The sequence below is a fragment of the Glycine max genome, chromosome 19 (genome assembly GCF_000004515.6).
Source record: "Glycine max cultivar Williams 82 chromosome 19, Glycine_max_v4.0, whole genome shotgun sequence".
Taxonomy (NCBI): domain Eukaryota; kingdom Viridiplantae; phylum Streptophyta; class Magnoliopsida; order Fabales; family Fabaceae; genus Glycine; species Glycine max.
Window position 1 is genome coordinate 1,995,943 of NC_038255.2, and position 26,610 is coordinate 2,022,552.

A 26,610-nucleotide genomic window follows, 5' to 3' on the forward strand; every position below is an offset into this window, starting at 1 on the left:
AAAATCCCAAAATCAAATTCAACTTGTCCACCTTTTTCCACCCTCTCTCTGCAAGTCTTCTTCCTGGAAAAGGTTTACCACCCTCCTTTCCATTGCATATTCCAGCATCCCAAAATGTCCATTCTCACAAATCCATAACAAACCCACCCAAATAAACAATAAGAGTGACACTTTGAATTTGATGTTCCCACAAAAATATAAATTTCCTATTCCTCTTAATTAACAATTTCTTGATGAAAAAACTTTTGTCCATGCAATCATAAGTGCCACATATTTGGAAATATTCTTAAATATATTTTACACGAATGTCGGTAAATACAATATAATTTTAAACTACTTAATAATAAGATGTATATGAAATTCATTAATACTATTTAAAATACATTAGTAATATTTTTTTTATGTTACATAACCGATTGCATATGATAACAAGAACAAAAAATTATAACATTCATTATCATATCACTTAAACATGGAAGAAATATCGTTAAATAAAAGAGAAATTAATAATTCTTTTTGGTGAATTGAAAACATTTTCTTGTCAAAAGTTAGGAATTAATTTTTCAAAAAAACCGATATTTGTTTAAGAGAATAATTTCTCTTAATAGATAACCTTCCATACCCGTAAAAAACTCCTTAAATAAAATATAAAATTAATAAACATGTTTAAAATTTTAGTTGAGGAATAAAAGATATAAAAAATTAAGAAAACTTATTAAATTATTCAACTTTTATCAAAACTACTCGTAATTTATTTATTTTAAAATAGAAATATTGACAATTGTTATATTTATAATTAGTGAATTTCATCCCTCGTTCTGACCCATAGAGTAGAGATTAGAATTAATTTGACCCGTATATGATATACTTAGATAAAGTACCATTAGTGGTAATTTTTAATATAATTTTCCGTAATTTTTAATAATAAAATATTTTATTTAATAGTGGTAATTTTTAATTAGTTTTGTTAAGACATTCCTTATCTTGAGGAATTTCGATTCGCTACAGTTAAACAAATGTGCCACTGGCAGTTATACAGTGCTCACAACATTCTTTATAACATTACATTTTTTTTTTCATTTTCTCTCTCTCTTTCTCTCTGTCTCTCCTCTCGTAGCTTCCTTTAAGACTCAGTTTTCCGCTGTCCGAACCAGAACCAATTTTCGTTTATTTCATTTATTCATATATATATATATATATATATATATATATTTTTTTTTTTTTTTTTTTTCCGAGTATATATATATATTTTCCGAGTTGCTCGCACTCTTCAGTCTTCGCTAACACTCAAACAGTTTCCGCCATTTCCTCCTCGGTTCTCACGTGCGCATTCTCTCTCTCGCGGAATGCGCGGGGATTCAGTTACAACAACGACACCGTTTTGTTCACAGTTTCTCACGTTCGCGCCATTGCTCTGGAGAAAGCGAAGCTGAAAGCTGAATCGGTCGCAGTGATGGCGGTGACGGAGAAGATCAAAATCGGCGTCTGCGTGATGGAAAAGAAGGTGAAATGTGACTCCGAGGTTCTCTTTCCTTACGCTCAATCGTGCTTCGCTGTTTTTATTTTTTTGTGTGTGTTTTTGTGTTTCGGTGATTCGGTAAACGGAGGTTTTTGCGTTGCGGTGAGTTCGAACTCGGCAGAATGCGCGTGATTCCGTGCCTCTGCTTTTCTGTTCTCATTTTTTGGATTTTATTTTTACAGGTTTTCTCGGCTCCTATGGGGCAGATTTTTGACCGGTTACAAGCGTTTGGTGAATTCGAGGTTGGTGAATCATGAATGCGTTCGGGTTTTCAGTGTCATGTTTTTTCCCTGTTGATGTGGATTTTTGGCTTGTTCATGAATCAACTGGAAGTGACAGAGTTTGGATTATTCGATTTCTTTCGTATTGCTGACGCATACTATTACTAATGAATAATTATTATGTAGTTAGTTAGTTCATCATGCTTTGTCTTTTTGGTATTTCTTTGAGTGTAATTTCTATTCACTATTTTACATTGTTAACCAAACGAATGGTTGACGTTGGTATGACTTTTAAACTAAAATATTTACTATAGTTGTTTTTTTTATATATTTCTATGAGTTTAATTTTTATGTATTGTTAGGACAAAATATTTTATACTGTCAATCAATAAATTGATTTTTAAGGTAGTTATGATAAAATTCAATAAATTTATTATATGTGATAATTTTTTATTAGATGATAATGTAAATCTATCCATGCATAGACTATTTAGTCTGTTTCTATACTATATTGTTTTGTTCTGTAAAATAAACGGCAGAGTTAGTAGCTGTGCTTTCCATTTTTTTTTCAATTTGTTTCTTGTATATTTTTTTCCTTGGTTGATATTTTGTATTATTTGTAGGTCATACATTTTGGGGACAAAGTGATCCTTGAAGAACCGATAGAGAGGTACTATAGTCTAATTTCACTAGCTGGAAACTTGCTTGAACTCTACATTTTGGAGAGCAATATTTGTGGTTCTGTTTGAAATAAAGTTTCTCGTGTTTATTTAAGTGACTGCTTTTATTAAAATGCATCTAACCTAGGGAATAGGATCAAACGTTTGTGAAGACAACATATGGGAATGAAAGCAAGGTGAAACTTTTGTAATTTTTATTGAAAACATATCAATGAAAAATAAAAAGGAAAACAAACTAAACACTCCCTTTTACTGGAGTTTTTACCAGGAGCAAATGATGGAATTTTTTTTTGTGTATGTGAGAAGTTTCATTAACATATATCAGTAAAGCATTTATTATATTGTATTGTATGTATGTGATACCATTTGCTTTTACTGGAGTTTAAGATTGCTGAAGTGTTTGACCTTTTTTGTACAAATCCCTACATATTTAGATTTTAAAAGAAACTAAAAGCAACAGTGCCAACGTTGTTGTTTTACAGCTACAGTTTAGAGTTTTTAACTCATGCATCTAAATTCACTACTTAAAAATTTCATGATGACATCACAGCATTAATTGTATTTACACTTGCAACATTTAAGTTATAGCTGAACTATTTTATTTTTGTTCACCTTTTAGATGTTAAGAGTCATGCTGTTAATTTTTAAATATTGTGTTATTTCAGCTGGCCAATATGTGATTGTTTGATTGCTTTCTATTCCTCGGGATATCCCCTTGAAAAGGCTGCGGCATATGCTACTTTAAGAAAGTAAGCTTGTTTATTTACCTTCTTTATTTGATTTGAATGTTGTATATATGTTTTGTTACTCATCAGCCTATATGTAAGATAGTCAAAACATTGAATTATGAAACACTAAAATGTTCCAGAATTACATATAGGGCCATGATTAGTTACACTCATGATGGTCAAAATTCTTGTATAAATATAATAGGACAATACATGTATACTAGCTTATTGACAATCATCTAGAAAACAAAAACCTTTATTTTCTGGTGTATTTAGTTTATATAACTTTTGATGTGATTTTTTTTTTATGTTGCTTTGCTTGCGGGTATTTCAAGGGATTTCTGTTTCGGATGCTGAAATTGGGAGGCATTATTACTCTTACATGCAAGGAACTCTGTTTATATGATACTAGTGGTGCACAATTTTGTAGCCCGTAACTGGCTTTTTATTCTAGTGGAACTGTAATGCCTTTGTGCTAGTCTTTGCACATTATGTGTGGAGAATTAGGTAGCACCATTGACCATGGAATTCTTACCTAAGTTTTGTATGAGTGTGAAAAGTCTTATTCCTGACTTCACATGCAGATTAAGGCATGTGAAATGTACAATTGTGAGAATGTCGTCATTCTTAAACTTTTAGGTTGCTTCTTAATCTTAAGAATAATTAAAAGTGATTGTCACTGGAGTTAGCCTCTAACTTCTAGGAAGATTTTGAAATGTCCACAGGGTATTATTGATCCACTATTGGTTTGACTTTCACCTCCTTTCCTATGCGAGGTTCCTACAATATTGAATCTAATATCATGAAGTCATCTTCTTTTCCTGGAGAAGGATATGATAGAGATCTCAATTAGCCAGACTAAATCATTCTTATTTAATTGGTGTAACTGTTGAATCAGTGGGCTATTGCTCAAATTTACTGCATATATTGCCTGCTGCATTGGTTTCTGTTCCTCAGTCAATGGTGAAGCTCACTTAAAATATTTGCACTCACAATAATTTCTTAAAATTGATAAAGGTAGGTGGTAAAGGTAGACATTCCAAGAAAATGAGAATAAGAGTAAGATAGCTAGAGAAAACAGAGAGATAAATCTGAACTAGTATTCTGTTATTAAACCTTATCTTTAAACTGAGAACAATTACAATATATGCTTAGACTGACTGCAGCTAACGGCACTCAGTTAGAGTGTTAGGATCCAGTTGCAAAGTATGAGACTTGAGTCCTACATAGGAAGTATGGAATTCTTGTGTGGGTTTGTAAGGCTTTTAACTCTCCAACTGCAATGACTTGCTTTTGTGGTGTGGTTTTCTCAAGGTTCTTATCAATTGGTATTAGAGTTCTTCTCCATGTCTCTTAGCTACAATTGAGTAGCACGGGTGGTGCTGTTGGCATTGTTATTGTAGTGTTTGCCTAGGATTAGTTAGAGGGCTAGTGTACAACCAGCCTATGTGAGTGCTGAAGCTATGGAGCGTGGTGGGATGTTAGGATCCAAATGCAAGGTATGGAACTTGAGTCTCACATTGGGAGTATGGGATTCTGGTGTAGGGTTTACAAGGCTTTGGACTCTCCAACTGCAATGCTTAGCTTTTGAGGTGTGTTTCTTCCAAGGTTCTTATCAGAGAGTCAGTTTTATGACTTTTATCTAATTTTAACTGAATGTAACTATGTAACTGCTGACAAAAAGACTAGACAAGCAGAAGTAGCTACTCTAATACATTCCTTTGTTATTTTTGTTGTATTTTTACTTTGAATGTTTGGATGAGAAGGTTTACAGGTCTAAAAATTACTCATACACTGTGATGCAGACCTTTTCTAGTAAATGAACTGGAGCCCCAATACCTTCTTCATGATAGAAGGAAAGTATATGAGGTACATGGATGTAATCAATTTCTCTCTATCTCTCTCTCTTCGTTTTTTTTCCAGTTAGGCTGTGCTCTAAATGCTATGTAAAGTTCAAGTATGATGAAGCCTTGTTTTTTTAGCTTTGAATGCTTTGCAAATGTGCTGTCTGGTTATATGCTGATAACTCTGCTCCTCATGCTGTAAAGATTGACTTTTCCTTCAATGTTCTGGCTTAGGTTTCAAATTAAGGCCTAACCTGTTTGTCGTTGTTTATTAGAAGTCTGATCTTTATATGTTGTTTTTTAGCATGAAGCCAAACCAAGGACTACAAAAACTGAAGTTTGAGTTTGTGTTAGTTCAAATTTTTCTAAGGAAGAAATAAGGGAAATAGAAAAAAATACACTCATTAAAGTTGTCTTGGGCTTGGGCTGATCTGTTTGTCATTTATGTCCCTCCCCTCTTCCCCCGGGACATGCATTTAAACTTAGTGAAAGTCATATCTCTGTTTCTTCATGTTAGTTATTAATGTATGACCAATTACAGTCAAAATGCTTTATGCTATTTCTTTTATGATATATAGTTTTTTTTTTTTTTAATAATGTTCAATTTTGGGCTTCAAGCGTCTTGAAATGTTTGGAATCCCTGTTCCAAGATATGCCCTTGTAATTAGGGATGTCCCATACCAACAACTGGATTACTTTATTGAGGAAGAAGATTTTGTTGAGGTTCATGGCATGCGGTTTTTTAAACCATTTGTGGAGAAGCCTGTTGATGGTAAGCTTGTTTCTTGTGTGGGTGAAACTCTTTACTTTGCTACCGTTTCTTTCATCAGTTTTTTCCCCCCAAGAAGCTACTGATATATGCAATGTACATTGCATTGTCTTGTTTAAAAATAAAATTTACACATTAAATTATAAATAAAGCATAATTTAAAAAAATTAGATCATTAATTTGAAACTGGGTTTTGTTTTTGAACTACAGGTGATCCTATTCCTAATATCCTATGGAGTGGAGACACAAAATACTTACAAAATTTTTAAAAAATTAAATATTTTACTACAAGGCCTAACATGGACATTTATATAGATGAAAAATTAACTAACATGCAATAAATAAGTGATATTCTAAATTTCAAGCGGAAACAATGGGGGATAGCATTCACATGGTATAGCTTACAAGTTGTGTGAGGTAAATAATTGTTTACACAGTTGGCTAAATCTAACATTTTACAGCTGTGGACACTTAAAATGTGGGTTTGGGCCTAACGTAACTCAAAAAACTAGTTCATAGGATGAGAGTTGTCTCCCACTTATATACTCCATTTTGGCCTTATCTCTAAATGTGGGACTTAAATTTTTCTCAACACACCCCCTCATGTCCAACACTTTTGGACTTGGTGCGTGGATGACATGATAGGTGACCCATTTGATGGATCTAGGATAGACTCTAATACCATCTTAGAATGTGAGTTTAGGCCTAACTCAATCCCAAAAGTTAGCTCATAGCGTGAGAGTTGCCTCCCACTTATATACTCTATTTTGGTCTTATCTCTTGATGTGAAACTTGAGTTTTTCTCAACATGGACTATGTATGCATTATTGTTTAACTATCTGTAAAATAATGGTATTCATTCTCATTGTAAAAATAAGAGGAATTGCAGTCCTATTTAAACTGAATATAGCTGGATTTCCAGCTATGACCCATGGCATAAATCCCATAAAATCAGGAATTTCTGCTTCTAATAAATCCTGATCCTATTTATTAGGAAATAAACTACATACAAAAATATCCTAAAATTGCACAACTGTACCTAAGTAATTGCAATAGGATCAGCTCCTTTTCTACACTCCCTCAAGTTGGGTCCTATATGTTATACAGTTCCAAAACAGGTTGTCCTAGGAATCCCTATTTTGGTGAGAATATAGCAAGCCGCTGTCTTGTTGAAATCTAGGTCAATTGAACAACTCTGTTGTTGAATTTTTCTAAGATAAAATGTCTATTGATTTCAATGTGTTTTGTCGTATCTTGATGGACCGAATTATTGGCTATACTGATTGTTATTTTTGGTGTTTTGAAGGAGGAAGCTCCTTGTTTGAGGGCAACCCTGTGTTTGTACTCAAATCTGGACTAAAAACAGATGATTTCTATAATTTATTCTGAATTCAGTGTCTTATTATTTCTTAAGTCCAACAAAAACACTTTTATTGTTGTTGGTAAAATGAAAATTTCATTTTCCTTTTCGTTGCTCTGCGTCTTACCAATTTATCATGACTTTGGGACATAAGATGATGAAATGTTGGTTGAATCCATTTGCATCATGTTATTTATTTGGCATACCTTAATATGTTAGTGTTTACTTATTAAAGTACTTTCTATTTTGTTGGTTTTGCCATTGCAAGTCAAGTTATCTAACATGATTTTCTTGTTGTATCATATACTAAATGAATGGAAGTTATAATCTCCAAGATGCCATAATTATGCAATTATTATTGGACTATGCACACACAATCACAATTGGAAATATATTTCTCAAATGTGATAATAACTGTTATTTTTGTGCCTTGTGAAGCTGATAATCACAGTATAATGATATATTATCCCAGTTCAGCAGGTGGAGGTATGAAGGAATTATTTAGGAAGGTGAGCTTTAGGCACTCTCCATAGGTAGGTGGGTCATGGGTGTAATATTGTACCATTAACATGATATGATTTAGAAGACATTCTTTTTCCAATAGACTTGTTCAAATTGTGACTACTGTCTTGGTTTGTTTACCTGCCTAAATAACTAACACAAGGGTGAGGTTTTATTAGTTCTTATCTTTGTAAAAAACATCAACCTATTCAATTATATTTATTTTTAAATGGGAGGATTGAATTGGTTGGGATGTGTGTGCATATGCTATCTCCAATGATTATATTGCAATACAATCTTTAGAAAGCATATATGGTTTGTTGGGAATATAAATTTTAACATTTCTATGCCTTCTAACTTGAGCTTTGACATAGTTTGTTTTTCAGTAACATGCTTTTTTGATAATTTCTGGTTTTCCTTTCACTCTTATTAGTTATATTACTGATAGTCTGATGTATAACTAATCAACTTGATATCTGTTTTGGGTATTACATTATCTTAGGTTGGCAATAGGTCCAGTGAATTTCACCCAGAAGTGAGAAGAGTGAGGCGTGAAGGATCCTATATTTATGAGGAATTTATGCCTACTGGAGGGACAGATGTTAAGGTTTGGCAGTTTTGAGATTTATGTTGCTTTCTATTCCTTTTCTCTTAAATGTATTTGGAATGTTTCTCCATATCCTTTAGCATATTAGAATGGTCTCCTAGAATTTTCATAAATGACTGTAGGTGTATACAGTAGGTCCTGAATATGCGCATGCTGAGGCAAGGAAGTCTCCTGTTGTTGATGGTGTTGTTATGAGAAATCCTAATGGGAAGGAAGTAAGTAGATTTTGTCTCTTCTCTCAGATATTCTTTCTCTGTTCTCATGATCTACATTTTGTTTATCCTTGCCTGTACATTTAGCATTACAAGATGGTCATTGCAAAGATTTTGATTTCGTGTTGCTTGGTGAAGGGTTGCAAATAACTCTGAACTACCTTTATGGTATAGGAGTGGTCAAACATTGTAGAGTACTAAGGCGTCGCATAAGTGAGTTGCAATCTCAGTTTTGTACCAAGAAAGTGTGATGTAACTTTTATTCTAAATTAGATACCTCTACCTCCTCAACCAAGCAAAGACTAAACCTTCATAGATTTTCTAAAATCTTTCAGGCACCATCTTCCTCTTGGGTCTTTTGATTCTTTCTGGTTGCCTAAATTGATTTTTCTTTTTTGTTGGTAATTGTTAAAAAATGTTTGTTCCCTAATCATGCAAACATCTCATGGTTATTTTAATTTTGTGTGGATTAATAGAAGGAACAAACATGTACCATTGCAAAGCAGGCCAGAATTGCTTGCTTGAAACAGTAATTTAACTTCTGTATTGAAGCATGTTTATCATCTCATCTGACAGGTTAGGTATCCAGTGTTACTGACTCCTGCTGAGAAGGAAATGGCAAGAGATGTTTGCATTGCATTCAGTCAAGCGGTATGTTGTAAGAATGTGATAAATACACGTTAATAAAAGAAAGCGTTCTTATTTTTTTTTAAGTGTGTTATTTTCTTCTGAAACAGGGTGTCTGGCTCCTTGTTTGTTAGATTTATTTGTGTACAATTTATGAACTAATCAGTAATCCTAGTGTTGTATTGAATTGTAGTATTTTAAAACTGCTATTGAACCATGTCAATCGCCATATTTCTATTTCTCTTTTCATCTATTGTAGTAGCTTTACCTTCTGTGTGAAGTTTGTTCTTTAGCTTAGAAAATATGTTCTAAATCCTTTTGCTGATAGTTTAACCACCTTGACAAGTCCTATCATCAAATACTTCATAATGTTTTGGAAAATGAATCTTATTATTTCAGTGGATTAAATCAGAAGAAATAGTGTAGCTCCAAATTTTATTTTTCCAAGGAAATCCTAAGTGAGAATTTAATATTCTATTTTTTCACTTTATCTAACTTTATAAGTCCTGAACTGTGAAGCTGTGAGCTAACTGTTATAGTAGGTAAAATGTGCCTATGTCAATGGAGTTTGCACAATGTTTTATGAATTTGAATTTAATCCATGTGATTCTCTCTTTAGAATATGGATTAAATGAAATCTTTCTGTGACTAAAAGAAAATAATTTGTCTGATCCTCTTCATGTGATACTATAAATTTGTGTTGCTTGCAGGTTTGTGGGTTTGATCTATTGAGAAGTCAGGGACGCTCATATGTTTGTGATGTGAATGGATGGAGCTTTGTTAAAAATTCATACAAGTAAATTTTGTAATTAGATTTTTTTGTCAGTTCTGTTTTGATATCGGCAGCATGGTTCAAAATACTTTAATAGTTATTCATTTTCTTTATATAAACAGAAAATCATAGTATCAGTTCTTCCCAATTTGATATATATCTGATTTGGGGATATTATAATTGTTCCCTTCTATCCTTAGTAAATATTGGAAAGGTAGAGATTCCAATGCTTGAAAAAAATATAAATGCTACACTGAATGATTATTGAGAACTTCTATCATAATAACCAATGTGAATAGGGTGTTAAATTCTGACTCCATCCAATAAATCCCCTATTTCCTAAAAGCAACATTTCTAATAGTTGCCATTGGGATTAATATGCATATATAGTTGATATCTGGAAACGAATGTTGCAAATTAGTACTCTTATCTTGTTTTTTAGGCAATCAATTCCCAAATGCTGAATTGTAGGCTGGAGATTGTCCATCATTTGTAATATATTTTATAAAAAATAATAGTTTGATCTAAAGAATACATATATGGTCATTTTACAGAACATGTATAGCATAAAACCCTGTGAAATAAGGAAAGACAAATGAAATGTTTTCCATTTCAAATGTTAAAGCATTATTGAGCTATCCCTCCTTGGAAGGTGATTTTCAAGCTCTCACTAAAGCTTGTGGCATGCCCTGGCTTCTCAATGGGCTAAAATTTTGTCAAACCAAAGTTAAATCCAAGGGAAGAGAATATGAAGAGGTATCTAGGTGACAAAACCTTTAAGTCTCTTCGTCTCTTATACACTCTGCTTACAAATCTCAGACTCACGCTTTATGTTACCCCATGATTATTACACATATGATGTAGATATTCTATATTTTTGTTATGGACTATCCTTTTGTGTTGTAGTCGTTACTAAGTAATGATAATTAGTTCTAGGAAACTAAATTCCCCTTTTCAATATGTACTTTGACAAAGATTAGAAATTTGGAACTCTTATAAAAATGTTGTCACACTGCAAAGAAAAAAAAAACTTGTTTCATGGAAATTTTGCTTGTGCTGATGATTAGAAATAAACTTATTGCAAACTATATTTTCTGCAAATATTTTCTTTTATACTAATAAATACTATACATTGTTCCCAACATTTTTGTGCTGGTGAAAATCACATTCTGTTGCTAATGAAGGTATTATGATGATTCTGCCTGTGTTCTGCGGAAGATGTTGTTAGATGCAAAAGCACCTCATCTTTCTTCAGCAATTCCGCCAACTTTACCTTGGAAAGTAAATGAACTAGTCCAACCTTCTGAACCACTAACTCGTCAGGGTAGTGGTATTAATGGCACTTTTGAAGGTTCTGAGGAACTGCGTTGTGTAATTGCTGTTATTCGTCAGTATGTTCTATTCCCTTTTTTTTTATCTGGTTTGTTAAATGTCTTGTTCCCTATATACTCTTCTCTTTTGGCAGTGGTGATAGAACTCCAAAACAGAAGGTGAAGCTAAAGGTTACTGAGGAAAAGCTGCTGAACTTAATGTTGAAATACAATGGTGGCCGGCCGAGATCTGAGGTAATACTATTTTGTGGTCCTTCAGTAATGGTTATTAAATTTTATTTGAGTTACTGAGTTTTTAATCTTCTGTGTGGTTGATCTATTGGTCTTATGTTTACAGACAAAACTTAAAAATCCTTCAGTAATGTTTATTAATTTTTATTTGAGCTACTGAATTCTTAATCTTCTGTGATTGATCTATTGGTCTTGTGTTTGCAGACAAAACTTAAAAGTGCTGTTCAGCTGCAAGATCTGTTAGATGCCACAAGGATGCTGGTGCCTCGCACTAGGTATGTCACCTGCATAAATATTGATCACATTAGTGTCTCACGCAACTCATTGTCAATTTCACACCCAATATTAATGAAATCTCAAACATTGTGATTGGCCTGCTACATTCTTAAAACCTTTTATCTTGAAATTTTCTTTGCTTTAAACTAAAACATGGTTTGGCCAACTTTCTATTTTCACATGAACGTTATTATGCAAACTTTTAACCAATGAAATTGTAAGAGAAAGAGAAAAGAGAAATAAATTACATATTTTTCCCTTATGGAAGAAGAATTTTATAATTTTTATCATAAAAGAGGAGAAATACAGATAGCAGACAAGATATTCTCTTAAAAAGAGACATGAAGTGAAGAATATCAAATTGAAAAGCACGTAAATAAAGCTAAGCTTGCCAATCATGCTACAGGAGAGAATCATTTGAGTATCCTATTGGCTAACATCATAAATGTGCTAAAGTCAATTTCATCCGATACTTGTACATGGGAAATCTTCTTCCTTTGGGAAGATTTCCTCTTGTGAAGCTAAATACAATTGTTTTTAAAAATTCTTAATACCCTCTGAATCCATAGAACAACCATAGCAAACCAAGCCCACTTCTTGAAGACTTCCATGTCTTTGCTTAAATAATTTCCAGTAGCACTCATGAAATCTGCAACTTGAAACAAGAAGTTAGTGGATACATGACAAAAGGTTGCAAGTTGAAACCGCTGTTGATGGTTGACAGCTTTTTAATTTCTTCCATGTGAAAGTATAAATAGCAAGGATTGAAATATTGTAATATGTAATTCAACATTCGTTACATTCTAAAATTAATTTGGCCAAATCTAATCATATTTGGCAATGTTTTATAAAAATATTACCGAAAAATGATTTCAGTAAGAAATTTCAAATTAATAAACTTAAGCAATAGAAATATTTCAATTTTTTTTTTAAATGAATTTGTATACCAAAATATATGGAAAATATCCCATAATATCTTGAATTCTTGATCATACTTTAGAGTATCTTGGATTATCTCTGAGGATTAGTTTTCCTATTTGCTTGGTTTCCTTATTTAGTTAGGATTATTAGTATAAATAGGGAATAATGCTTTTTTTTTCATTGTCACCATATATCATCTCATCATATCAAGTCAATATCGATTTCTAAGTATTTATTCTCTATTCTCTCCATTTTCCACTCTTTATACCTAAAACCCCATAATTTCAACAATGCATACTGCAAAAGTGCATAAGTGGGAACCAACCATTGATTAGCTTACTTTCTGGGTAACTGGTTTTAGGTTTCTAGGATACATGCATGCGTGCATGTATATGTGTGTTGAGTGCCCAGATTCCATGTTCCTAAAATATGTTAACAAGTAATTACTCTTCACAGTTAGTAGGACTGTAGGAGTGCTGGATACTGCTGCTCCAATGATGTTTTACTAAATAAATATTCTTAATAATATGGTCTCATTGTGACAATATCTTGTTAGATAAATCAGCTTAGCAGTTCTCTTATTAATTATTGCGTTATAATATTTTTTTTTTGGTCAGCAAACTTAATAGTATATATTAAATGAGTACCAGAGGTACTAACAGTACAAGTATCAATCCAGAATTGAGCTTAACATAGTTTGGCCAATCTGGAAAAACATTTAAATAATACAGAAACATGCACTGCTATTCTATCCTGTTCTATTTATAATATTGGTTAGGCATTATGATGTATATTTCAAAAACATTTTAGGGACTTGCTCAGCAGTTTAAGCAGCACATTGGTCATGTTCTTGATCATGGTACTAGAGCTTGATCAACTAATCCTAACCTTCAGTCAGTATTATAATTAAATTTTCCATATAATCTAGTATATATCTTCTGTACAAGGTAGTTCTGTGCCTATGCTCTGAGCAGCTTTCACTTTTTCTGGGTGGTGGGTTGTTTATAGTTAGTTATGTAAACTAACTCTTGCTTAGCCCAGCTTATGCTGCAAGGGAGGTGATTGATGATATGCTTTCTAGACATGCAGAGGAATTGAAAAGCTCTTTTGTACTGATGATTTATTTTCTTTGCTTTGATTACTTTTGTCATTTTCTCAACGTTTCAAGGAGCAGTTATTCTAAAAGCTGAAGCATTTGGGCTGATTTGGCCTTTGGCATGGTATTAGAGCTTCTATGGCCTACCTATTAGAATTTCTATCCTTACTTCCCCATTCTTTAATAACAATAACAACCCAGCCTTATCTCACTAAATTGGGTCAGTTACATGGATCATAATTATTTATCTATGTGGTGGATACCTTAATTTCCTTGTGTTTGCAAGTTTCTTTCCTTCCAAATGAATTTTCCTCATTTTTTTCCAAATAAAAATTCCATAATCCTTTTTTTTCCATGTTCAAGGTAGAATGTATCTTTCATTAGCTAAATTAAAAAACTGACTCTTTTTCTGTTGCATATATACTTGGCCATTTCTACGTACTAGTAATAGTTGCCACCAGTTTTTTAGTCTATATGTGTATGCTAAGCCAGAGTTTTGAATTAACTTTATCTTTGTATATATTTAGACCAGATCGAGAAAGTGATAGTGAGGCTGAAGATGTTGAGCATGCTGAAAAGCTTCATCAAGTTAAAGCAGTTCTTGAGGAGGTTATTAATTCTCGACACTGTTTTTTCTATGATACTCATGAGTATGTTTTGTATTATGAACCTACTAGTAATTGAAATTTGAAAATTAAATTTCTTTTTATCATAAATTTAATTTTTCTTATAACTTTTCTGCATTAACTTATATCCTTTGCTTTCTTTTTAGATGTTAATTGAAATTTCAGTTCTATATTAGCTGTCGGGTACAGCTCTACTTGAAAAACTTTTCTAATTCATAGTCATTTTGGAGTTTGGGACACATGCTCTTATGAGTGAATAATTTTTTTATATATATAATATTGATTAAGCTATATGACTGAATGCAATGCCTTCCTACATGGCTGAAGCCCATGACTTGTTGACTAAAGATTAGGCAAGAGTAAGAAAAAATGGAAACACTTTCCTACCTGGGATGTCAATCATCAAAAATTAAATTAACAATATTTCTCTGTTGTGCATAATACAGGATATGTCTGTTACCCGAGACATGCCAAGCCATACTGATACAGCGTATATGCTTGCATGTCCTTTTAAAGCCCGTAAAATTGCTATCTTTACATCTTTTTTTATCAAAGTCTTGAATTGTTTCATTTCTTTTCCTTTTCTTCACATTATCAGGGAGGACATTTCTCTGGCATCTATAGGAAAGTTCAACTAAAGCCACTAAAGTGGATCAAAATGACAAATGACAATGGTGAAGTTGAAGAACAACCTGTTGAAGCTCTTATGGTTCTTAAATATGGTGGTGTTCTTACACATGCTGGCAGAAAGCAGGTTCTGATTAACAGACATATAAGATACAAATGATTCTACTCAGTTGAGGCTGAATTTTATCATACTTCTATTATTGTTGAGAATAAAAAAGAATTTTTCATTTAAAACCTTCTTTCCTAGTTGTATGAATTACTTTCTCTTTTTGCAGGCTGAAGAACTGGGAAGATATTTCCGGAATAAAATGTATCCAGGTAAAATTCAAATAGCTTTTTTTGAAGCAAATGACATAAATAGTTGAAATATGAGGAATATTATTGATATTCAGACTGTACAGGGATTCCTCTTTTTTTATAGGAAATTACATCAAGTAATTTGCTAAAAATAAGGAAATTGGTCCTCCTAGTATTTTTTTGTGTTTTAGTATGTGTAAATTATGTTTCATACAGGATCATGTATTCTTATTACATGTAGCATCAACTTGACAGTGGCTTGTACTATGTATAAAGGCAAAATTTTGTGTTTTAAAATTGCAGGAGAAGGTACAGGGCTTCTTCGCCTCCATAGTACATACCGTCATGATCTCAAGATTTACAGCTCTGATGAGGGTCGTGTGCAGGTATGGCCTAAGTTGTGCTCACCTTAATAAAAAAAAGGCTAAGTGGTTTTCATTATTGGTTGCTACATTTTTATACATTTTGTAAGTGTTTGATGTCTAGGCAGCATGTTTATAAGCCTAATTTGTCCTTTGGCATCATATGTGAGCCATTTTTTTCATGACCCATGCTAAACAGATGTCTGCAGCTGCTTTTGCCAAAGGTCTTCTTGACCTAGAGGGGCAGCTAACTCCGATCCTGGTTTGTGGTCTTTCCCCCGAAAAAAATATTCGATCTGTTTTTTTATTGGATGCTTGACTGATTTGGTTAACTTTTTTGAAGGTTTCCCTTGTTAGCAAGGACTACTCCATGTTGGATGGGCTTGAAAATGCAAGTTCTGAAATGAAAGAAGCCAAGGTTTGTACTTTGTAATCTCTTCGGTTATTTATATTTCCTTCTATATTATAGGCATTTCAATGGTGGTGAAAGGGAATTGTGGTTGGAAACATAAAGAGGTTTATTGCTAAACATTTAAGAGATGGATGGATATTGGAAGCGATACTTGTTTTCTTTTTGTTTCTCTATCATTTACTGCATTGAATCCCACAACCAACAGAATTCATTAACAAATTTGGACCAGGCTTATCATTTTTGTGGTCTTAAGGAGCTAGATATTAGCCACCGGGGATGGGAAAATCTAAATGGAATGCCTCACCTTTACTGGAGAGTAACCATTCAGTCAAATTTGATCAATAATTTTGTTCATGATTCTTTTGCAAATTCATAAAATTATTTTTCAAGAGTTGGAGAACTTGTTACCAGACTTTGTAATTTAATCTAATGTTTTATATGGTTAATTGCTTAACATGAAAATTATTTTATTATTTAGTCTTTTTGAGGCATAAGAAATAATCACATGTTTTGATAGGAAGTCAATAATGTTACATTGTTTGGAATGTTGACAATAAAATAATTATAATAATTATGCTATAAAATTAGGGATAAATCCTGAAAGTCATCAGCGATCAAGAAGAGAAAAAAATAGAAATAGGAGTTCTGCAAGGCTATGTATGGGAGGGAATCTCTGATGAAAACATTTAGCATTATAAGACCACAAAGTTCACAACTCTGTAAAGATGACAAAATTTGAATGAAATTTTAATATCTTTTTATTTTAAGCCAAGTGTCTAAAATTTATTGTTTGACATATATAACACTGTATAAAAACATTGGATCTTTGTCTCAAGTAGTTTACTGGAAAATTAACGAGAGAAGGGGCCAATCTGCAAGTGACAAAATGACAAGTCAAAATTTCTAATAACTGATGCTTAGTGCTTAAGCACTTCACGGTTCATACATTTTCGTAAGATTTGGGGGTGTCACTAGAATGTTAATATACCTATTATCTTGCTTATTTTGTAGGCTTGGTTGAATGAAATTATTACATCTAATGCAAATACAGTTGATAGCAATGGATCACCTGAATTTCCTTGGATGGTTGATGGAGCAGGACTGCCACCCAATGCATCAGAATTACTTGCCAATTTGGTAATGTTTTGTAAATGTTGCTCTCAAGCATAGTTCGTTAAACCACTTTCCTCATAATTTGTAGGGAAGGATAAAATTAGGGGAAACAATCCGGTTCTCTGAATATTGAGATGGAAGAAATTATTATATTTCCAACTAATATTCACTTAGTTATGTACATTTATATACAAGTTAAGTCTGAATAAAAAAAAGAAAATAACAAATTCTAAGTGATTCTATCATTAGGGTAACTAGAAAAACCTAAATGATTGTCCTAATTACGATAATTAGGAATGCCTAAATCGTTGTCCTAATTATAGTAACTAGGAAAGCCTAAATCGTTGTCCTAATTATAGTAACTAGGAAAGCTAATGATTACAAGAAATCATACAAAAAAATCACTACCAATATGGTTAGCAGTGATCCTGAGAATAAAGGTACAAATAAGATACAATCAAAATTTTCCTTAGTTCTCACCAGTAGTTATTGCTTCTAATTGCCTCTTCTTCTGTCAATAAAATGTTAAATTATTCTTGTGAAATTGCAAGTAAAGCCTGTCTACTGTTTAGCAAAATGGCTAATTGTTAATCATGCCTTATTTAACTTCTCAATTTTCCTATGTACATTGTCAATAGGTAAAGTTGACTAAGAAGGTTACCGAACAAGTAAGATTACTTGCACAAGATGAAAATGAGAAACTTACAGAAAGAAGCTTATATGATGTAATTCCTCCTTATGACCAAGCAACAGTACTTGGTAAGACAAATATTGATGTTGACCGAATAGCTGCTGGATTACCTTGTGGTAGTGAAGGATTTCTATTAATGTATGCTCGATGGAAAAAGCTTGAAACGGACCTGTATAATGAACGCAAGGAGTAAGCATTTTCCATTATTTGGTTTAGTCTTGTTGCTTTGTTTTAACCTTATCTTTTTAATATATTAGACATAAAAATTAGCTACATACATGACCAAAATTACACCAGAATTTTTTGAAACTAATTATTTCTTATCTGAGAAGTTAAAACTCATTACATAATTTATAATGACATTATCTATATTTTTCCTTATTCCATTGATGAAATTATTTTTAAATACATACATCTTAGTATTAAATTATCTCATCTAAATCATTTTTTTTCTTTCCATAATAATATACTACGTTTTAATGTTAGTTGTATCTTGTAGCATTTTAAATAAGTGAAAAAAAGATTTCAATTAGAATCTATGACTTGCCTATCGTTAATTAAAATGTTTGTAAATGTTTATAAGTTCAGTTTTTAAATAACATTTTCCAATGACAATTTCACTTACAATGTCATGAATTCATGTACCTTACATGTGCTGCCAATGAGCTTCTATTTTTCTGGTTATGTGTGTGTTGGATTAGCAGACACACACTAACAATGTTTTTACATGCACAGACGCTTTGATATCACCCAAATTCCTGATGTTTATGATTCATGCAAGTAAGTCATCTCTTTTATTTCTTGTTTTGATGATACGTAGCTCATTTCCAACTCTACAATAATATTTGTGCAACATTCCAGTTATCGGTATAGATTATGATTCTTTGCTGGAACTTTATCATTGTGGGATGTAATTTAAATAAATAAAAAAAGCTGTTTCATGGATATCAATTTCTGGGAGCTTGTTCATATAGATTTCAATGGGAAATTATGTAATCCAAGAGTCTTTTGTTATGGAAAAAGTTTTGTAAAAATATAAGCAAATAGGAAACAAGATATATGATCCTCAAATTCAATTTTATGATGACACTTTTCAATTATTGAAGTTAAATCTTTAATGTCACCACAATAACAAGGAGTCAACAACCAAGCCTTGTCCCACTAGATGCCCTGGACGTTTCATTTAAACTACGTGATTTTTATTCTTTTCTGACAGTAAGTTAATGTTTACTTATTACAGATATGATCTCTTGCACAATGCACATCTTAATCTAGAAGGACTTGATGAGCTTTTCAAAGTTGCTCAGGTATGTAGAAGTGTGTTAGGGAAAATTCTGTCCAACTCAAAAATGATTTGATTTGAAGAGAGATGAGAGAGAATGAAATCGAGATCAAGTTTGATGATCTCTTTGTAATGTTGAGAAAGAGAGAGATACATTGAATGAATTCTATGTGTATAATTTTCACAATGGAAGTTCTTATTTATAATGGGTTATAAATACAATGAATAACGGTTACCCTAATCTACATAAATATATACAACACACAACATCTCATAATATGCCTTATTAAAATGTTTACATAATCTCTTACACTCTCCCTTAAGCTAGAGCATATAAAACATACATGTAAGAAGCTTGTTACATAGATAATTTATTTAAGGACCTCTCAATGACTCTGTGAGGACATCTTCTAGTTGTTTATTTGAATTAACAAATCATCCAGTGGTAAGATCTTTTGGCAGCCTTTCTTGATGTGAATGGTCCTCTCGTGAAATACTAGATTTGAGGCAATATGGGTGGTTGCTTGATTGTCACATATGAGAGGGTCATCTGTGCAACTTCTTCTGTTCTTTGAGCAACTGTTCAAGCTAGATTAGTTCACAAGTAGCTAGGGCCATCGCTCAATATTTTGCTTCTGCAATTGATTTTGCAACAATAGTCTGTTTCTTGCTATTTCAGGAAATCAGATTATCAGCAATAAGAATGAAGTAGTCATAAGTGCCCAGTGTTGGGTTTAACCTATAGGAAAGGAACAATATAATTAAATAAGTAGAATTTATTACTTAAAATATTCCCTGCAGAAATGAAACCCTTATATGTACTACTTTTCTGTGTATATTGACTGATGAGTTCAATCTCATTGCTTTCCTAATTGCTCAGCTAATTTATTTGCAGATGCTTGCTGATGGTGTAATTCCAAATGAATATGGAATTAATCCAAAGCAGAAGCTGAAGATTGGCTCAAAGGTAAACTCCTGTTGTAAAGCAGTGGTTGAATGTCTTAGATATGATAAGCATGGGAACGTGCTATTTACTTCTTCTAGTAATTAGAGAAATACCTCAAAAAGTTCAACTTCTGCTTTATTAGGGCTATCGCAATACCATTTGTCACACCTTGATTATAAAAATTAATAGCCTCATGAATTTCTTTAGTCATATTATATCCACATTGATGATCTAAATGTTGTTACCATCCTCCATCCCCAAAGAGAAGAAACCTTTTATAACTTTGTCTTTAGTTTCATGCAGTTTATATTGTTTAATGAATAACTGAACACAGTACACAAATTAAATGCATTGCTTCTACCTATGTAATTAAAAGTCTAGCCACCTGATTATATTTTTTTTACTGTTTCAATTCAGATTGCTCGTCGGTTATTGGGAAAACTTTTAATTGATCTGAGAAACACTCGAGAGGAAGCCATTACTGTTGCTGAGCTGAAGAATAACCATGACCATTCATTATCCATAAATATCGAGAAGGAAGATGCAGAGGCCAAGTCAAAACTATTCCATAAGAATGATGAAATGGATCAAGATGATGATGATGATAAAGAGACCAAATATCGTTTAGATCCAAAGTGAATAACAGGTCCTCATCTGATTTTCTACATTATTATGATCTGTTCTAATCTTATTGTTTTGCACCAGGTATGCAAATGTGAAGACACCTGAGCGCCATGTGCGAACACGCCTCTACTTCACATCAGTGAGTGTTGTATCCGCAAACATCTATACCTCGTGTCAATGATTTTATGTAGGTAAAAAAATTAAGGGATATTAATTAGGTGAAAATTGGGGGATACTAACTAGGACTTGGGAGAAAGTGTAGCAGATGTTTTTGATTAAGAGTGATCTGTTTCCTTTTTTTTAAGGCTTGGTTCATTCTTTAAATACCTTTGTATTTCCTCTTTGGTGAAGATATGGAAATTTTATTATTTCTAGATTTATCTACACAATGTGTTTTCAACATGTAAAGGCAGCCCAAATATTAATCTTAATGTTAAACTTATTATAGTGGATGAGATTTATAGATGCTGTTTAGATATATAAAATCATTTTTGGGTCCCCACATTACAACTTAAGCTTTTAGGAGAGTTGGTCTTGACATAGTATCAAAGGCATCTTATGATCAAGTGATCAATCCTTACTGCCCCGGTCTTCATAATTAAATTGAAATGTTAATACAATGTATAATGGGCCTCTGTATTATTCAAGCTTCAAGTTTAAAGGGATCTTACCTGACAGGGTGTGTTAGATTAGATATTTAGATACATAAAATCATTCCTAGGCTATCACCGAACAGGCTTAAGCTTTTAGGAAAATTGGCATGTGACACAAAAGTGTAATTTCACTCCTATAATTCTATTTCCTTTATTATATAGAGGCAAATTGTTTTAGAAAAATTTCTGAAGATGTTTCCTGTCTTTGTCCTAAAATTCTGCAGTGACATTCTTACTCTGAAGTTAAGCAGAATTTTTATTTTACATGATGTCTCCGTAGTATGAATCCATTTGGTTGAAGTTATTTGGTTCATATTGTATTGATTCATTATATTGTATCTTAAACAGAACAATAATAACAAAGCTCATATGACAACTAATTTTAACTAGTCAAAATTATTTAGTTATATTGAAATCTCAACTTCAAATACATTTATCTAAATGGATACACTCAAGAAGACTGATTCATAAGACTTTGTGGCTTAGAATTGCTCTGTAAATTTGATCTTCTTACTCTGTTTCACTTGCCTTATTTTGTTGACAGGAATCGCATATTCATTCTCTCATGAATGTTCTTCGTTATTGTAATATGGAAGAATCCCTTCAAGAAGAAGAGAGTCTTGTTTGCCGTAATGCTCTAGAGAGACTAGTTAAAACAAAGGAGCTTGACTATATGAGCCATATTGTGCTTAGGATGTTCGAGAACACAGAGGTGAGTCATTTTGGCCATTTACCTGTAGAATTACTAATTATTCCCAAGTGTTCGGCATTACATGAATAGGTTAGGTTAAGTTATTGCAGTTCCTTAGTAGATCTAGTAGTATAGTTTACCATGCCTGACATAGACCTCTGGATGTCTTGTGATGATTCCTAAGTGCAAAGTTTATAACACTGATCAGCGTTTTTAAATGTTGCACTGAACTATGCAATATTATTGTTCCCACTGGAATTCAGCTGAGTGCAAATGAGGTTATATAAAACCAAGTATATTGTATTACCTGAAGCTTAACACCAGATTGACATGTTTTGGGAAATGAAATAACTAGTTATCCAATTGAATTGAGTTATGTAATTTATTTATTGAACTTTGTTTTGACTTTAAAATTGCAGGTGCCTTTAGAAGATCCTAAAAGGTACCGTGTAGAGCTGACCTACAGCCGTGGTGCCGATTTATCTCCCTTGGAGGTAATCCAATCCAATCCAATCCATGTGAATTCCATTACGTTACTTGAGGAATATTATATGAGTGAAGATGCAAATTTGACATGGAGAACTTGTGTTTTCAACAGCAGCTAATATAGTATGTTATGGTTGGCAGAAGAAAGGTAGTGCAGCTACTTCATTGCATCAGGAGCACACACTGCCTATAATGGGTCCAGAGAGGCTGCAAGAAATAGGATCATATCTGACATTAGAAACTATGGAGAAGATGATTCGGCCATTCGCTATGCCTGCAGAAGACTTTCCTCCAGCAACACCTGCAGGATTCTCTGGCTATTTCTCAAAATCCGTCCTTGACCGTCTCGTTAACCTTTGGCCTTTCCATAGGCAATCCAGTTCTCTTGGAAAATAGTACTCAACTCCTGTCTCATTTTTTTATTACCACCTGAATAATATATTTTATTTATTTTTAGTCCTTCAAAAATACAAAAATCATGTAATTTAGTTCTTGGAGAGGGACCAAAATGCATTATTTTTGTCAGAAAGAACTAAAAATAAATAGAAACTAATTTTAAAAATATTATATTTTCAAGAAAAAAATACTTCAGCCTTTTTTTATTGTAACGGTAAAATCTTGATTATCCAAAGCGAGCTTTTGGCTCCTTTGGAAAAAAATTTGGAACAACTAACATCTTCCAGCAACCAAGTAATATTGTTGGAAGTAGTACTACAAAGTAGCCATTATTAGTAATAAAATACACTTTATTTCCATCCTTTTCAATTTCTTTCCAGCCTTTACTAATACTAATGTGATTTTATTTACTATTGTTGAGGGTTTGTTTATCATTTTAACTGTAGGCAAGTTTGACACTTAGAACTGAGATTAAAAAAAAAACATTGAGGGTTCAATTCAAAATTTGAGTGGATGATTGACCGCAAATTTTCATATTTCGTGGATCAGTTTGATCCGTAAAAGGTACTTTTGTCTTTTGGTGGTTAATGCTGGGTGTACCAACAATAATACTGGGTACAACTAGCAGCACTCAAAAAGTATATCAGTGAAAAACTGAAAATCATCGGAGTAAGACATTAGTATATGTGAAATATGACTACTCTATAAAATTAAATGAAGCCCAAAATCTAATCGGCAATATTTTGTACTCCTGAGCCTACAAATACGTGAATGCTAGTAAATAAAAGGTAATTAATAGATCATTATTTGCTTTGGTGTACTTCATTAGGGATTGGACAATTCGTAATACAAGTTGTATTACCAATTGTCTGATCCCTAATGCACTAATGCACTTGGAATGCCCCAAAACAAATAACAAGGTGTGTTAAGTAACGGCCTGTGAAATTGTTTTGGATTTCATGGGCCAGGACAAAAGCCTGTGCATATACTTATTTAGGTAGGGTGATTTTTGCACTACTTAACACACACACACACATATATATATATATATAATGGTATCACTTCTTGCTTTAAAATTATCTCTATTTAAATGAGATGAGCATGCCATTTTTTAAAAATGTTAATTTTAGAATTTATTAATTTATCTTTCAAAAAATTAATTGAAAGTGATTTTTTCTTATAGGATTGAAAGTGATTTATAAACTCTCTTCTAGAAATTTAATTTGGAAATGTTTTAGAAAGAAAAGAAGAGTTATATACTGCCAGTCCATGTAAAAAATTTTACACATTCATCCAATCATAACCTATCATATATGATAAGTTTATTGACTTTTTTAAATAATTATCTTAAAGTAACTCAAACAGTAATTTGTGATTGAATCACACATTAATAGTGTGTAAACATTAAACTTTTTTACAAATCATTTTTAAATTTTAATTTTGAAAGAGGGTTTAATATGTTCCAGAATTTAAAAAGAATTTAACATTTAGAATTAAATTTTCAGAAGCCAGTTATAAACTACTTCGGAGTTAAATTTCTGAAAGTAATTTATAAAACTTTTAAGATTAAAAAGGGTAATTTTAAAATAATAGTTAAAAATAAGGAATGATATTGTTTTTTTTTTTTAAAAAAAAAGGAGTGGTACAAAAGTAAAATCCATTAGGTAGATAAATTAGTATGAAGTGTGAGTACGTTGCAACTTGCTACCTAGTATATGAACTAAATATTCTTGATATGATTATGCATCTTATTAATCGATGTGTTAAGGATAAGGATACCCATAAAGAAATTTTAAATAGAGTTTTTTTTTTATTAGAATTCATATCAGGAATGTATTGAAAATCATAACAAAAGTGTATTAATGTTATTTTTAATAAAATCTTTTATTTTAAATTTTTTAATTAATGTCTTTAAGATACTAGTTAACAGTTTTCACCTAAGCAATGGTAAAAATTGTCTTTCCGGAGGTTGGCCTGTAGATAAACGGACAAGAGCTACCCAGAGCTTTTGCTGAAAAAAATACTTTTTTAAAAGCACTTATTTAAAAAAATTAAGTTTTAACGAACCAGTCCTTATTATCAAATTTGATAATCAATTGTCTTTCGTGTGGGAAATGATTGATAATTTATTGGGTAAAAAAATAATTAATTATTTTACATCGAAAATATGTTATTGTTGAAAATCTTGTATATTGAGCGAGAACATAAAATCATGGGAGACTTATGTGCCGCTTGATTTGAGTATTTTTTTTTTTAAGAAAATAAGAATAAAAATATGTTTGTTTAAAATTTAAAAAATATTTTTTCTGAAAATATTTTCAAAAAACAGACCTAAACTAAAAATAACAAATCAATATTTTCAATTTTTTTAAAAAGCACCATGATACCATAGAGTATTTTCTTCACTATAATATTTTCTAAATTTAAAATAAAAATTATTTCAAAAAACAAAAATAAACACTCAAACCAAATTTCACCTTATATATTTTTTCTTTTTCTCTCTTTTCCATGATGTTAAACAACTAAAATTACTTATTTCTTGTTCATTTATTCTCCTTCCCTCCCTTCTTCCCTCAAATTCATTTGTACCAAATACAGTGGTTGGAAAATTTCTTTTTCACATATAAACTATGTTTATTATTCTTCCACCTAACTTTTGCGAAGATAATGATGTTTGATTAATTAAGACTTTGATAAAATAAACGTGTTTATTTTAAAAATAATATAATATAATATAAGAGTTCATTCCTAAAGCACAAGAGCTGCAAGTTAAAAAAAGTGAGAGAAATTAATAAATAAATAGATAACTAAAAAGCTAAAGTATAAAGAATAAGACAAGGCAACAAAAAAAAAAGCAAAAAAGGACTCAATAAATGAACACAAACTTAGGATTTCTAAAATTTAAGAAAAATTATAAAAACTCTCCATTGAGCTTCATTTTGTGCGTAAGATAATTTTATGTGAGTCAAATAAGATTAATAATAAAATTTTCTCTCAAGAATTTAATTCTAAAAATACTTATGTGATATGACAAACTTGCTAATAAACACTAACATAAAAACTAATTCGAATTCCAAATTAAACAAAAGATGTAACTATTACATTTAACACTTTTAAAAAAAAAACATAAATCTAATCATATTTGAGAAAGTCAAATCATTAATAAGCAATATAGCATTAATCATACTAATATTAGTATTAAAATCATTCATTGTAATATAATACTAATATTAGTATAAAAAATCAAAAAAAAAAAAAGATGGAGGTACAAGTATCTATCTCTCTCGGTTTAAAAAAAACAGTATTTTTTTAGAGGAAAAAAAAAGTATCTATCTCTCTCTTTAACGTAAAAGAAAAAAAGTATCTATCTCTTAAAAAAAATCTATAAATATCCAATAGAAAATATACAACTAGATTTATATCTGATTCTGGTATATAGCAAGTTAACAACCATTGGGAATTATCATATTTATTATTAGTTAAATTTCCTGTAATACAATCAACATGAACTTGTAAAACACATCATATAATCAGTAATGCTGAAGACGCTATCTTAAGACTTAAAGTCACACCACAAATATTGATTCTACATCATGAAGATTTAGGTGTCAAATAAACATATCATTAAAGTGCCATTCACGTCATTAAAAGATAGTGAACATATTTTAAAAGGTGGGAGGCGATGTTCCTTTACCAACGAGTCAATCAA

At 31.7% G+C, this 26,610-nt stretch overlaps 1 protein-coding gene across 8 annotated transcripts; it reads left to right on the forward strand.

Annotated features, from left to right (window-relative positions):
- Nucleotides 1–1,129: 1,129 nt before the first annotated feature.
- LOC100815564 (inositol hexakisphosphate and diphosphoinositol-pentakisphosphate kinase VIP1) lies at nt 1,130–23,258 on the forward strand. 8 transcript variants are annotated; one of them, XM_014772179.2, is made up of 30 exons: nt 1,130–1,504; nt 1,702–1,761; nt 2,364–2,410; nt 3,086–3,169; nt 4,954–5,017; nt 5,611–5,764; nt 7,560–7,630; nt 8,125–8,229; nt 8,352–8,444; nt 9,018–9,092; nt 9,779–9,864; nt 11,025–11,231; nt 11,306–11,405; nt 11,607–11,677; nt 14,223–14,304; nt 14,920–15,075; nt 15,224–15,266; nt 15,549–15,631; nt 15,807–15,869; nt 15,951–16,025; nt 17,031–17,156; nt 17,771–18,012; nt 18,559–18,603; nt 19,064–19,130; nt 20,001–20,072; nt 20,469–20,686; nt 20,757–20,814; nt 21,873–22,040; nt 22,439–22,513; nt 22,621–22,754. In XM_014772179.2, exons 1-30 carry the CDS (start codon nt 1,454–1,456, stop codon nt 22,627–22,629), a joined length of 2,850 nt encoding a protein of 949 aa, XP_014627665.1. In that variant the 5' UTR covers nt 1,130–1,453; the 3' UTR covers nt 22,630–22,754. The 8 variants fall into 8 exon arrangements, with proteins under 8 accessions (XP_014627665.1, XP_006603850.1, XP_025983012.1 ...); XM_006603787.3 differs by having other exon boundaries at nt 1,133–1,504; nt 22,647–23,258; XM_026127227.2 differs by lacking the exons at nt 1,130–1,504; nt 1,702–1,761 and having other exon boundaries at nt 5,643–5,764; nt 22,647–23,258.
- Nucleotides 23,259–26,610: the final 3,352 nt, after the last annotated feature.